Below are 15,753 nucleotides of genomic sequence, written 5' to 3'. Positions count from 1 at the left end.
AGCTCTCCCAGTAGCTAGCTGTGATTAGCTTCCACCCAGATGACTCAGGTGGATGACCGTGCTGTGGTGAGCCTGCTCCACCGTTGACTCATTTCCAAATACCATTGGGTAATTAATCCTGTTCCACTTTCTCACATTTTATTGTTGTCGCTGATTTCCACCTCAGCCACCTCCTTTCCTAACATCAGTTTCAGTCAAGGCGCCGCCCTGTTCTCCCATACAGCATCCTCGGGCATGGACACAGAAAACTAAATCTAAAACTACCTATAGTGTTGAGCTGTCTCAAGCTTTTTTTTTCATAGGAAATTAATAATAAAAAGGCTTTTATTTTTTTGTGAAGTGGCCTGAATGTAGTGTTAAGTGAAGCATGTTTGCAAGAGGCTGAAAGGTGTTCAAAAGTCCACCACAAATCAAGCCTTGAATCAAACTCTGTCTGAATGAAAAAAATACACCACAGTTTGCATTTTTCAGCTCATCTTTAACACAAAATAATAGTTTTGCAATGATGAATTCAGAAAAAGCCTATCCATCTGCTGCAACAGATGACTTACAAGAATGGGATTTGTAATCTGCAACACTAACCATGCTTAGCAACTTGCCATGTGTGAGAAAATCATTCAACATTTGTGTCTTCTCCAAAGAAAAATCACTGCATTTATCTGTGATACACATAAGCTTAAAGTGTACCTCCATCAGATGTCCTCTGCTCAGTGGCAGATGGATTTGCATTTTGCTACTTCATAGCCAATCACAATGACCGCTGACCACCGTTTTACATAGTGTAACTGATGCCACAGAAATCATTACAATCGTTTCCAAAAACAATAATGACTCTTGTTTCCTCGCATTTCTTTGCTGATTTTTCTTAGGTTTGTTCCAGCTAAATTTGAATATTCTTTCAATTTTATTTCATGAAAACTTTACGGTGATTGGTCTCACAAACAATGACTTCTCAGCCATGATGTAAGATGCCATTTACTGTTTAGAAATATTAATAATTGCTCGGAAAAGCGTTATGGTGGGCAATGCTTTAAAATTTGCTACATGATGTCTTTAGCATGCCTGTTTATTATCTTTAACTTAGCAAATATACAATTAATATAATTGTCTGATTATCCTGGTTAAAATCAATGCTGTGTTTTTGCCCTGAAAATGTAACTCGTTCCGAGACTCAGTAACTGTAATAATATCATAAAGATATTTAGAGCAAGTTGACCTTCATACCTATATTTATTTCACGTGTCACGCTGACACCTCATTCACCTACTGATGATGCAGCATCAGGAGAAATATTGACATGTTCTCAATGGCTTGAACCCCAATCTCTGGGTTGGGAGATGACCACTATACCACCCAACTATGTCGCCTCAAGAGAAGAGCATAGATTACAATTTAATGTTTCCCAACTCAGATTGCCGATTGAGAGTTTTACAGTGTACATTTGGGTTGTTGCCATTCTAAGAAGTCATGACATTTAAGGCGTGCTTGAAACAGTGGAAAGTTTCCGTGACTGTGGACACACACTTACCTTGACAGGAAGCTTTGTTGGGAAACTTTAAAAGCAAAGAAGAAAAAAAATAGCAACATTTTCAGTTGAACTCTGCACGTCACGTTGTGGATCCTCGCTATTCGTGAGGGAGGGGGCCCTGGCTGCAAATAGCAAAAATCTGCATAATTGAAATGCATTGAAAAATTAAATATTTTTTAAGCCAAAATTATTCTTAAAAAAAAAACACTCATGAACATTCAATATGATTTCCACCAAAAATGATGTGAAATGGAGAAACAAAAAAATATGTAAAAGGTATTTTTAAGAGTATTGAAAAACAATGAAAAAAATACAATCTGCAAATCCGTGATACAGAACCATAAGTATGCCGGGCTTCACGGTATATTTAAAATGTAACTGTGTCAAAAGTAACATATTTTGACATTTGAGAAAAGTCTCATTTCATGCCACAGAAAATAATGAAGTCGAAGGAATGTAATGGAAAGTTAAAGGGCATCATGCATAAATAGTGTTTGCTTATAAACTGTACAGCTAAAAATTAACATTCAATTCCTCAGTTGGGTATTTTTATACTTAAAAATGATTTTTTTTAAAGTCTAAAGTTCAAAGTAATGTAAAACATTAAAATGTACTGCTTGTAATTCATAATGTTATTGTTTTAATAACATTACGTAACGGACCAAAAAATTAGTTATTTTATTTATTATAATTTGTTTTAGTTATTTGAAGGATAAATTGACTATCAGATTTTTATTTTTTTTTTTTGCCAAACATGAATCGGCATCTACCTAAAAAAAATCTTTGTCTGTCGGCCCCTGCTAAGAACAACAGTTTTCTTGATAGTTTGTGTCTTGATCAGTGCTGCAATCTCAAGATTTTGGCACAAATGGAAATGAAACAGCAACATTTGTTTGGAGGGCTGTTCATCCACTTTGCACAGACATGTTTGTAAAAGAAATACTCTAAATTTATAAAATCTAGGTCCATTTTCAACTGTGGGAAAAAAAAGCTGACTGAATTTCTTCCATGTTGATTGTAAAGAATTTTACAATACGATGCAACAATGCAATTGCTTTCACAATGGCTGTTGCTGCAACAAAGCCCTTTTACAGAACATATAGTAACATAAAATAACAATACAACAGAACAACTCACAAAAATGATTGCCAAGTGTTTGCGTCCAATCTGGGACGGCAACTGTGCATTCATGCAACTTGCGGTGTTCTTTTGCGATGCTTGTCTGAATCATTGACACGTGGGAAAAGGGCAGGTGGAATTAACTTTTCTCAATGGCCTTTCAAGCAGAGTGGTCTGAGTGGAGGAGTCACTAATGTCAAGTGCAGCACTCACTCAGCCTACTTGCAGAACACTCTCCCTTTTACTGGCTAGCAACCCATATGAACCAGCAATAAATTGAAGCTTTTTGAGCACTCTAATAATAGTATAGACACAACGTAGCGGCACTCTTTTCATTTGCAAAGATTATTTAACTTTTTTTTTTTTTTTTTTTTAAATGGCAAAAATCACAAGCGCTATACGGGAAAACAAGTATTAGGACACCTTGCCCCAATGCCCATAGGAACTGTGAAAAAAAAAAGTAAGGTTGGTCTTGGTGTTTGTAGTAATAACAGCTTCTACATTTTGACAAAGTCTTCCCAAGTGTATGTGGGGAATCCGTGTATCTAGTAGACTGCACAATTAAGATCCAAAGGCAAACAAGATTACTGTGTATAGTATTATTGTAATATACATTTATTAAGAGGTGCATTTTTTACCAATATAATGTGGAACACCGGTCTCAAACTCCACACAGGAAGGCCGAATCAAATTTTCCTCAAAATGTTTTCAATGGGATCAGAGTTTGTCTTTAAATATTGAACGGATGTACTGTTTTCATGTACTACACTAAAAATATCGATCTGATTAGGTCATGTGTGTTCATGTGTCACACAAAACATCGCTCCGTATATCCATCCATCCATTTTCTGTACCGCTTTATCCCCAAGGGGTTCGCGAGCTTGCTGGAGCCTATCCCAGCTGTCATCGGGTAGTAGGCGGGGGACACCCTGAACTGGTTGCCAGCCAATCGCAGGGTACACAGAGACGAGCAACCATCCGCACACGCACTCACACCTAGGGGCAATTTGGAGCGCTCAATCGGCCGACCAAGCATGTTTTTGGGGATGTGGGAGGAAACCGGAGTGCCCGGAGAAAACCCACGCGGACACGGGGAGAACATGCAAACTCCTTACAGGGAGGGCCGGAGGTGGAATCGAACCCGCACCCTCCTTACTGTGAGGCGGACGTGCTAGCCAGTGCTCCTACGAGTCGCCCATCGCTCCGTATATTTCTACTTTAAACATTAGTATTATTCAACGGAGTTTTCCTGTTTGTGCTGTTATGCCAAAATAACACCAATGGAGCTGTTATGTAAAGAAGCTCAGTGGCCTAGTGGTAGAGTGTCCACCCTGAGACTGGAAGGTTGTGGGTTCAAACCCCGACCGGGTCATACCAAAGACTATAAAAATGGGACCCATTGCCTCCCTGCTTGGCACTCAGCATTAAGGGTTGGAATTGGGGGGTTAGATCACCAAATGATTCCCGAGCGCGGCACCGCTGCTGCTCACTGCTCCCCTCTCCCCCAGGGGGTGGATCAAAATCCCACGGGGATGGGTTAAATGCAGAGGACAAATTTCACCACACCCAGATGTGTGTGTGATGATCTTTGGGACTTTAACTTTAAGCTCTTGCTCCTGCTATGTTTTTTCCTCGCTCTGTTTCTACTAGCTTCCGGGCATAACAGAAACTCGTATACTGACGTCACAGACATGACGACGCTTTGTTCTGACGTTTCAGAATTTGCATTTTCATGCGCGCTTATCGAATCATCAATGGACCAAAACCACCCCTCTCATTCGGAATGAGCTTAATCAGGTCAGACTATTCCAAACAAAGTCAAAGTCTATTTTATTGTCAATTTCTTCACATGCCAAGACACAAAAAAATCGAAATTACGTTCCCACTATCCCACGGTGACAAGACATAGTACACAATAGTAAACAACACAAAAAAAATAAAAACAAGAAGGCACAAACAATGAATAAATAAGAGTGATGAATAAATAATAAATAAACAAATAACATAATAAATACGAGGAGCAAAAATGGAGCAAGTGTGCATACAGCAGACAGTCAGAATACTGCGCAAAAGTACAGGACGCTACGCAGAAGGGGGGAGAGAGTTCAGGATCCTAACAGCCTGGAGTATGAAGCTGTTGGTGAGTCTGGTGGTGCGGGAGCGCAGGCTCCTGTACCTCTTCCCAGAGGGCAGAAGATCAAACAAAGAGTGAGCGGGGTGACTCACATCACTCACAATCGCGGTCGCCTTGCGGGTGAGACGGGAGGTGTAAATGTCCTTCAGGGAGGGGAGTGAAGCACCAATAATCTTACCAGCCGTGTTCACTATGCGCTGCAGGGCCTTCATGTTGTATTCAGTGCAGCTACCACCCCAAACAGCGATACAACTGGAGAGGACGCTCTCAATGGTGCCACGGTAGAATGTAGTCATGACGGCCGGAGGAGCACTTGCTCGCCTGAGTTTCCGCAGGAAGTACTGGTGGCGCTGAGCTTTCTTCGCCAGTGATGCGGTGTTGGTGGACCAGGAGAGATCCTCACTGATGTGCACCCCCAGGAATCTGGTGCTGCTCACTCTCTCCACCACAGCACCGTCGATGGTCAGTGGCAGGTGTTGGGTGTGACCCTTCCGGAAGTCAAATTTCCTTTAGGTTAATTTGCTTCACTCAAAGTAATTTGTAATTTAGTGCTATAATGTCGTTTATTTTTCTTAGTATTGATAGTTTTTCCAATAGCATGGCTTTTTTGCACAATGTTATTACTGTCGTCAATTACTGAGTTGCTGCATAACAGGGGACTACTCTCATGAAGGACCAAAATTAATCAATTGTTTACACGTCATGTCAGAAAGACAATATCTGCAGCTAAATTTCTGCCAGACATGTCTTTAACATGTGTTTATCTTTATTCGAGTCTCTGTGGGTTATGAGTGACTTCTATTACAGTACTCCTCTCAAACGGACTAAAGTTCTGAGACAAAAGACTACACATCACAGTCGAAGTACAAGCTCTGATATTTTGCATTTTAGTGGAAGGAAGGAATCTTGCTTTCCAAAACTTGCACCTCCAAAATCAATGGTAGGGTCATCCTTATTACCTCAAATGATTGTGCCTTTAGTGCATCCTTTGTAGTTATTTTGAATACACTGAAAATAAAAAAAAGCTATCATAGTTGGGAAACGTGCGTTGGTATTTAGTATTTCTCTGTTGTAAATGCTTCATTACAGACATCCTTTATACAATTTGGTCACCTATTACACTTTCAAATACTGCACAGATTTGATGTAGCAGCACAACTTTGCATGTTGCACCATTGTAATGTGCCAAACATCTTATTCTGCTATTCTTATTGCCAGAAGGTCACATTCCATGAATTGGAGCATGTCAGAGAACGACCACAGTCGCATTCCCAAGAGGAGCGTACAGGTCAATCATGAGTCCTGTCACCACCCTTCATCGTCAGCATGCTCTGGGTCTGCAACATATTCACTGACAAGAACAAGCATGGGCATCTTAAAGGATGGAATGGTTCACGATTTTTTGTTAGCTCCGCATACTTCCTAAGAAAATAAATGCCATCTTAAAAAAGACCAAAATATGTGCATGTACGTAGGTTTGTTCTTCAATTGAACTAATGTCTTCATGCTCAAAAGCATATACAAAATATTCATTTTAACACCAAAAGGATAAAAGTAAAAAAAATAACCATTTACCGTGACTTTTTACTATAGCGCAGTAGTATATCATACATGATTTTTCAGTTAACATTGAAAGATTACACAGAACTGCTGAACAGCAAACCAAAATCAAATGCAAGAATTTGCATTTTCAAGTCACTGAGGGCCAAATCCACAAAGAATGACTTGCAGCTACTTAAAGCATCTTTAATTGCTCTTCATTTGTACCCGCAGTTTGCTCCTTCTTAACATCTTATTCACAAAGGATATTGCGCTAATGACATACCAGCGCAAGTATCTTGCAACCGTTTTTAACTTCTACACTCTGGAGGGTGGTTTAAATTTTTTGCCTATTCAAGCCCCCAAATCACCGTTACCGTCTAAACAAAAGGCGCCCTCGATAGGATATTTTGGCGTTTTCACCCCGAGTGTCCTTGTAGAAATGGGCCCATATTGCTCTCATTCCAATTTTTGTTGTTCGTTTATTAAACTCAACATTGTACGGTGTCCTTGAGTGCTGAGGAAGGCGCCTTAAAAAAATGGATTAGATTATTATTTCTATTATCCATCCATTTTCCGTACCGCTTGTCCCCACGGGGATTGTGGGCAAGCTGGAGCCTATATAAGCAGTGATCGAGCAGTAGTTGGGGGACACCCACTGATTGTCAGCCAATCGAAGGGCACACAGAGAAAAACAACCATCTGCGCTCACACCTAGGGGCAATTTGGAGTGCTCAATCAGCCTACCAAGCATGTTTTGGGGATGTGCGGGAAAACCAGTGCCCGGAGAAAACCCACGCGGGCACGGGGAGAACATGCAAACACCCGCACCCTCTTAACTGTAAGGCGGACGTGCTAACTAGTGCCCCACCGAGCCGCCCCCGCCTCATTATTATTTTGTTGTTATTATTATTAGTATTAGTATTAGTAAGTCAAGTCAAGTTTATTTATATAGCCCTAAATCACAGGCAAGTCTCAAAGGGCTTCACATATACAAATAATTGACAATTATTCTCAAACATCCCCTGATCTTAAACTCCCAGGAGGGCAAGGAAAAACTAAAAAAAAACCTACAGATGGGAGGATCCCTCTTCCAGGATGACCAGGCTGCAATGGATGCAGAGAGGGCACATAGAATACATAATATAAAACAATCCAAAGAAAAAGTGGATGTCTACTAGTAGTAGTAGTAGTAGTAGTCGTAGTAGTGAGATTAAATTATCAAATTGCAAGCTTGAAGTCTTGACCGAGGAGTTGCGAATGAGACTTGCGTTTGACTTGCCCGGGCCGAACTTCCATCTTTTATGACATGGATTTATTATGTCATCGAAGGTAGAGGGTCAAATGAACCCTGCTATGCATTTCCTCAGATAAAATGTGTTACTTTAGTCACCAAATTTATAACATGGGAACAGTTTAGTCTCCTGCTGCAGAGGGGTTCCTGTAGTGAGGAATGTACTTTCAATTCCTTTGTATGTCTGGTACATGTGAAGAATTCAACAATAAAAGAGACTTTGACTTTAACCTTCAGAATTTGCAGGTGAACCATCAGTAACAATAGCAGATAACTTGTGTTTGTGCACTTGAAATGCTACAAACGGTATTGAATGTGTCCATACCCTTGGTGGTATTGTGAATAGACACCAATTTGAGTAGCCCCTTGTGCACTTCAAACCTACTTTTAATGGTGCTAATGAATTTAAGCACCTGGCTGACATCAGCCACATCTGTACTTTCATCCAAGGCCAAAGAGAAGTACTTGTAGTCAAGCATAACTCGTTTGATCTTCCCTATGACGTGATTGTAAAAATAAAAAACTTCACGGTTTATCTTTGGGCTGCTTTCCGGTATTGCGTCACCTCTCCCTTCACTGTGGTTTTTATCATAACCTTACCATCTTCCTCTTTAATGGCGGTCCAGTGGAATCTCTGTCGTAAGTCATACAGGCCATCTAGTGGTGACTGGTATTATTGTGTGAAAGCTGAGGCCTTGACATATATTTGATTTTACATCTTCAACTTTACTACATATTTGTACTCTGTGGAGGCTGAGGCACACGCAATTCCTCCAGAAATTGAAAGTTTATCTAGGGACCACTTTGTGTGTGGATGTGGGCTGCATGCAGCCCACAGGCCACCGGTTGCCTATCCCTGCACGACAACCTGAAGATGATGACTGAATGCTAGTGGAAAACGGAATTTCCCCTGGGGATCAATACAGTATCGATATTCGATACTCGATCGATCAATCCACCTACCTCTCTCTCTCTCTCTCTCTCTCTCTCTCTCTCTCTCTCTATCTATCTATCTATCTATCTATCTATCTATCTATCTATCTATCTGTCTGTCTGTCTGTCTGTCTGTCTGTCTGTCTGTCTGTCTGTCTGTCTATCTATCTATCTATCTATCTATCTGTCTGTCTGTCTGTCTGTCTGTCTGTCTATCTATCTATCTATCTATCTATCTATCTATCTATCTATCTCTCTCTATCTCTATCTCTATCTTATCTATCGATCTTTATCTATCTATCTATCTATCTATCTATCTATCTATCTATCTATCTATCTATCTATCTATCTATCTAGTATCTATCTATATATCCATCTATCCATCTATCCATCCATCCATCCATCCATCCATCCATCCATCAGTATGCTATGGTCAGAGATTAGTCCAGATTCTGAACTCTGGATTGTTAACAGAGTTAGAATAATGAAAGATTACACACTTAATGTCAGGGAATATGGGAAGGTCAGAGAAAATCCAGATTCTGGACTCTGGATTGTTAACAGAGTTAGAATGATGAAAGATTACACACTTAAGGTCAGGGAATACTGGAAGAAAGTGACACATATTGCAACCATAGCAGACGTGGAAAATGAAAGCTTGTCATCATTGAACACAATTATAATGCAAAGAGCTATTGAAATGAGATTTTGCAACCAATGACAATTCTGGAGAGTGGAAAATTAAAACAGTTCGGACCTCAGCTCATTTGAGGAGTGGATAGATCATCCTATTATTATTATTATCCTATTGTATTACTCTCACTGATGTTCTACTGAGGTGCTTGACCATTTGTTTTAAAAAGTAAGATGGACCAACCCCCCCATCAAATATTCCCAGGCAAAGTTTTTGTGGCAAACGCAATGATCTGCACATTTTAAAACGGTTGTGTTTCTCAGTCAACAAAGGTATGTTCATTTTGTGTTTCATGATCACATCCAGCTTTACCCACTTACATATAAAGATTCACTATCTTTTTAAATTGACTGTTAATGTTATTCTTTCATATCCCTGGATACTCCTAAAATATTATCATGCAAGGTTTATGTTGTGCTACATTGACAAGCTGGTGGAGTTGTGGCTTTTTGACACACTGCATGTTTTCCAGGAGTCAGCCTGCTGGTGCCACATGGAGCCGTGGCTGAAAATATGTCGTGGGAAATGTACATGGTGATCAGTTTGGGAGAAGCAAGGTGAGGCCAACCAAATATAATTTCCAACATCTGTTTGTTCAACATAGTCTCTCTATTGTGTCGTCTACAGTATCTTCCCTAGATTTTATCTTCATAATTGTTCACCACAATCTCAATCCTATTACTTATTGGCTTTATTCTGACTTTTTAACAATTTGCAGTCTTGTTCTGATAAGGTGTCAGATGCTTAAGAGAGATGAAAAGTTGGCAACAAAGAGAGTGGCTGATTTAATACTTAGAGTCCATGGCCCATTTCATTATCCTAATGGGCCAAGTCGCAAGTGCTTTGTGCCAGTTTAACAATACCAGAATGTTTGCCGCTCATCTTGTAATCACTAATTAGGGAATTCACTAAGGTTTTGAAAGTCAATGAAACATGAGTGAACAATGCACACGACTGTAGTTTTATTGGTGGCAGTAATGTTAAAAATTAAAACGTATATACGTACGTACTATATGTGATGTGTTTTCACAAAAACTAGGATCATGCCACGCTTACTAAAAACTGTAAATGGCGATTCTTCACACAATGTGATTTTGTTAAACTTTTTGTTTTTGGTCGTATGACAGATTAACATGTTTTGAAGCTAATTTGGGGGGGTGTCTTGGAAAATGACTCCTGAGGGTAGAAAATACATTTCTTAAGGTTATTGTGCAAAAGCAGACTCACAGTATTTTATTCCTTCGTTAATGTCTGCTCTTTTCACCCCATGTGGAAATCTCAGTTTTAAACCATGATTTTGTGCATACACATCACAAATAAAATATAGACATGTACATACAGTACATAATATAAAATATTGGCGTTTGATTTTGCAGGGTACAATAACAGCATTTGAACAGAATTGCCTCTTCAAGTAATATTTTATTCATTATGAAACTATGAACATATACAGCACAGTTACATGGCCAACATATAATACCTACATGCAATACCTACCTACGTATATTCTATTCGTTAAACAGAGGGCAAAAGTATGTGACCTTCCCCTCGGCCATCCTCACATTGCATTGGCTGCGTGACTGCATGCCAGATGGACCCAGCAAGCACCCCACCTTCCCTCTCTTGTTCCCTATAGAGGTGTGAATGTGTGTGCTTTTTTGACGAAGCCTCTCAGTTGCTGCTTTAGTCGTTGATGTCCAGGCTGCTGTTGAGAAACTGGTCAATAGAGTCTTTCATTTACCCCGCTAACAAGCAGAAGGCAAAATCAAACCTTCAACCCTCATTCAGTCTCAGTCTCATTCTTATCCCATCCAGTCATCTGAGAGTCAATATGTAGTTATGTACTCCACAAAATACAGTATCAAGAAACTGTGACACTCTGAACGAGTCTTGACCTTGGAAGCGTGTTTAAACGATGATGAACGCCATGATGAATAGAGTGCACTGTTCTGACGGACAAGCACGGCAGAAAAGAAGGCCCCGCCATCCCCTGAGGCCCTTCATCTTGGCAGTACACGTGTTATGTATTCTGATCACAGCTTCGTAATGACCCTTGGATAGACTGAGCATCTCTTCCTTGGGGGGTACCCTCTTCCCTGGCGTGAGTCAAATGGGCTTCCCGTTTATTCTGATTTGTTTATTCAGTGTTCCATTTGAAGACCCAGAATAAAGAGACTTGTATCAATACCTTTGTACCGTATTATCCGCACTATAAGGCGCACCGGATTATAAGGCGCACCTTCAATGAATGGCCCATTTTAAAACGTTGTCCATATAGAAGGCGCACCGGATTATAAGGCGCACCTACAATGAATGGCCCATTTTAAAACTTTGTCCATATATAAGATATATACATTTGGCCCGCGGGCCGGACTTTGGACACGCCTGCTGTAGTGGCTCAATATTGGTCCATATATAAGGCGCACCTGATTATAAGGCGCACTGTCGGCTTTTGAGAAAATTGGAGGTTTTTAGGTGCGCCTTATGGTGCGGAAAATACGGTACACTAAAATGACCAAGGTGACCGTTAAGTGGGAATAGGTTGAAGTCATCTTCAGAATGACAGATTAAAAAATCTCTTCCTGTAATGTTGGAAAGATTTGCTCAGTTGTCTCTTAATTAACATGAAGAATAACAGCTCTCAGGGGTTGTCAACATTCTGTGTTGAAATAACTCATTTGTGCAGCAATTTCCCTGTAGGCAGTGTTGTTAAAATATATGATACATGAAGGACTAAAGTATGGTCTTGTCTTCTATTCTGGCAGCGTAAAGTATCTGTTCTCTCTCTCTCTCTCTCTCTCTTCCGTCTGAAACACAAAATATTGTGGACACTGAATGCACAATATGTTTCAGCCCTGGACACGTTTTATACATGCTTATTTTTCCTGTCAGTATATGAGTAGAAAAATGTTTAGTGGAGCCTTCCCTGTGGTCTGTTGTGCTTTTCATCTGGCCGGCTGTCAATCACTGTCGACATTTGAGCACGCCAACCCGACAGAGAATTGCTTCACTTCTGTGTCCAGCTCCTATCAACTGACTTCTCCACATAGACAGATTCCTATTAAGGCTTATTTTCAAGATGTATTCTCAAAGCCTTTCAAAGGATGTCCTAAACCTTTTGAAGGTGCAGTTTTGCTTAGGTCAGACATACTTCCCTTGCAGCCAAGGTTTTATGAATGTATTGTATTGTGAGATAAATCTTTCAAACTACTGAGGCAGAAACTGCTTTGTTCTGGCCAGAAAAGAGCTTCAGAGGAGGAAAGTGGTTCCTGTGAGTGTGTTTTTTACAGCATTTATTTGGCGTATAGTGCTCTCAGTTGTGTATTTTTGTTTCGATATTTTCTGATACAATAAAGATCTCAACTCAAATATATGTCTAGAACAGAGTGGGCAAACCTTTTGACTGATGGGCCAAACAGAGTTCACTTTTATGTGCACCTTACCTATATGGTCGTGAAAATACGATGGTTTAAACAACTTTGGCAAGCCAAATTTTGGCCATGCCTGGTCTAGAATCAGATGTGCTTCAGTCCGTTGGTTTGACAAGGCTGTTTCCCAGACCAGCGGTTTGTAAATGGACAGACTAATCACTTTTATGAGTGATAGTTAATTCAGCATCTGATTTAAACTATCATGGTCGCACACATACAAATTTAGGCTTATACATTCACCACTTGCTTTACACTCCAGGAACAATGCTGAATTAAAACAATTCTGGAGGAAAGAGTGGCCAAAAATATGCCCACAGAAATGTGAAAGACATATTGGCAGATATAGAAAGCGCTTGATTTCTATTGTTGCTGCTCAGAGTGGCTCAGCCAGTGATGAGGTGTGGGCGCGCAATCACTTTTCAAAAAGGGCCATGCACCTGTTGATTTTTTGCTCTACAATTTTTAATAAGAAACCAGCTGCATTTTGTCTTGATTTATGTTGCCTATGACTAATATTTCACTGTGTTTGATGATGTGAAGTGTCAAACGTGCAAAAAAAAAAGGCATAAAGAAAGCATAGACCATGATATCTCATTCTTTCAACGCTAATCCCATTTTCTTCAATTGGCAGCAGAAATAAAATAATTAACCTTACTGTTCTGATACTTTCTATTTCTAAGTGTCTCGTTAAAAGGTTTGGAATGACGTGACAAAGCAATGACAAAGCAAAGCTTCACCTCTACCTGTTGTTTGATTGATGTAGCAAGATGCTCTCATCTTAAAAAATAGACCAAAGCAAAGAGGAAAAACAGGTGGGAGGACTGCACGTAATTTTAAGTGAGGCTAATGGAGTCTGCTAATGTGTATATTTATTTAGACTGCTGTGTCCTCTTCCGACACAGTCTGCCTCTTCACATGGCTCCCAGGTCCCTGGAGAGTGAGTCACCAGTCACTTTCAATAATGCATCTCATCTAAGGGCTCAAGATGCAGCCTTATAGAGCCCTTCATCATGATTACAAATGGAATTGATAAAAGAGACAGCAAGCTTCGGGCACTGTTACAAGTGGACTGCAGCAAGCAAGCTACTTAAGGGGCAGGTATTCTTATGAGGGGTTGTCAGGGACATAATTCATGATTACATTTTACACTCACATACACACACAAGGAACTGAAATGCTATCGTATTCTTGTAAAATGATTTTACACACAGTGGTCAAATACTCTCATGCACACTGCTGAAATATTCTCACACAGATTTTTCACTTCCATACTGTACGAAAGCCAAAAAACTGATAGAAACTCTACCTGTCTGTTTCTTCTTAAATCATAATTAATAATCATCATTAAATCATCAGGACCAAAAAACAGAGAGAAATTCTACCTGACAGTTTCTTCCTAGATAGACCTTAAATAGTGGGGGCTGAAACCACTGACATTGATTAAATGGTGAAAATGAACTTAGAAAAAATGATTTTCATTAATATTTAGATTCTTAACAACATTTACATATTTTTTTTTACCGATAGGAATGCATTAGACATTTGTTGTTCTGCAAGTCACACTTTAAACATCTTTAGTAGTTACATATTGCAAGTAAAAGGGTGATGATGCACTAACATGGGCGCACGCACCTCCATGCAAGTGCTCCACTAATCACTTCAGAAAAGGAGAAACTCATGAGGAATTATGAAACAAACCAACCGATAACTTCAAGTTGAAAGCTAACTAAATAAGGATCCAACCTTTAGCAGCTAACACAAAGACTAATTGGCAAATAAATGTAATGTATTAATTCAAATGGTGACTGAAATGTATGTATAAATGGAAACCAAGCAAAAACAAAAGAAGCGGGGCTATGTAGGGGCTTACACCTGTTCAGTGAGGGAGCGTGGACAACTCCCTTACTCACACATACAATTGTATACACAGTCTTGAAATGCTCTCATAAACAAGTATTGTTTTTGCTCATACACAACTGAAATGCATAGTAAACACAAAACACTGTCATTTACACAGTTGAAATGCCTTTTCCCCCTGGCCACAGCACATTTACCGTAATTTTCGGACTATAAGCCACACCAGCTAAAATTATGAAATATTTTAGTTTTTTTCTTATATAGTAAGCTGCACCGGACTAAAAGCCGCACGTGCGCACGACTTATTTACAAAGAAAGACAGTACACAGAAAGCCTTGCGATCAACACACCACTTTTCTCCCCAGTGACCGTGTCACGTATTCCTCCGCCCAGCAAAGCGGTGCCGCCCAACAGCGGTCCACAGCCTTTTTACGAGTGTATAAAAGTGATCAAGTCATCACAAAAATCACGGAAAAAATCCTATATAAACCGCACCAGACTATAAACCGCAGGGTTCTAAATTTGAGAAAAAACCGCGGCTTAATTTACGGTAATCATTCTGTCAAAAGAGAATGTGCCCAAAATGTACAAGTAAAATTCTTAATATGCGTATTTATATCTATTATACACTCACTGGACACTTAAATAGGTACACAAATGCTGTATTCATTCTCATATTGTAAATTAATCCAGAATTTATCCTAATCTTACACTTTTACTGTAAAATAAAAAATAAATGTAAAATGTATCCTATTCGGTTGAAAAAGATAGCTAGATCAATAGTTACCTGCTAATGTGGTCGGGGGTGTATACTGTACAGTTTGTGTAAACACACATGTATACAAGAATAGAAAGCGTAACTTCAATTACACAAATGTAGAACACAAACTATAAGTAACGTTAACTTTTCAAATGTGGAATTAGCTATAACCAAAGGCTCAACAATGTTGGCTGTTGAATCGTGGAGTCTATTATAGTCAAGAGCTGCTGTTGACATAAATGGCAAAAAATACTATACTGCGAAAGAAGAATTATAGAGGATTATGAGGTGGCAGTGTGCACAAAGATCTGAAGGAGGGCGCACAGAGGAACTGAATTAGCTTTCTGAATTCATGCAAGTATCACTAAACTAAAAATTAATATACTACTGTAGGAAATGATCAGGGTTACAAGATGTTGGACAAGACATGTTGGTGGTTGAGTGCACTCACACTTGATCTTGCT

At 39.6% G+C, this 15,753-nt stretch overlaps 1 protein-coding gene across 3 annotated transcripts in view; it reads left to right on the top strand.

Annotated features, from left to right (window-relative positions):
* The window catches only part of unc5db (unc-5 netrin receptor Db), a 164,972-nt gene that overhangs the window by 119,722 nt on the left and 29,497 nt on the right, over positions 1-15,753 (top strand). For all 3 annotated transcript variants that reach the window (XM_037258271.1, XM_037258272.1, XM_037258270.1), the window contains one exon: positions 9,714-9,798. In XM_037258271.1, the coding sequence (XP_037114166.1) occupies positions 9,714-9,798 (85 nt within the window). The remainder of the gene's footprint in view (positions 1-9,713; positions 9,799-15,753) is intronic.

The sequence above is a fragment of the Syngnathus acus genome, chromosome 9, assembly GCF_901709675.1.
Source record: "Syngnathus acus chromosome 9, fSynAcu1.2, whole genome shotgun sequence".
NCBI classification, from domain to species: Eukaryota; Metazoa; Chordata; class Actinopteri; order Syngnathiformes; family Syngnathidae; genus Syngnathus; species Syngnathus acus.
The sequence above is the reverse complement of the archived record's forward strand: the minus strand, read 5'-3'. Positions and strand labels throughout refer to the sequence as shown.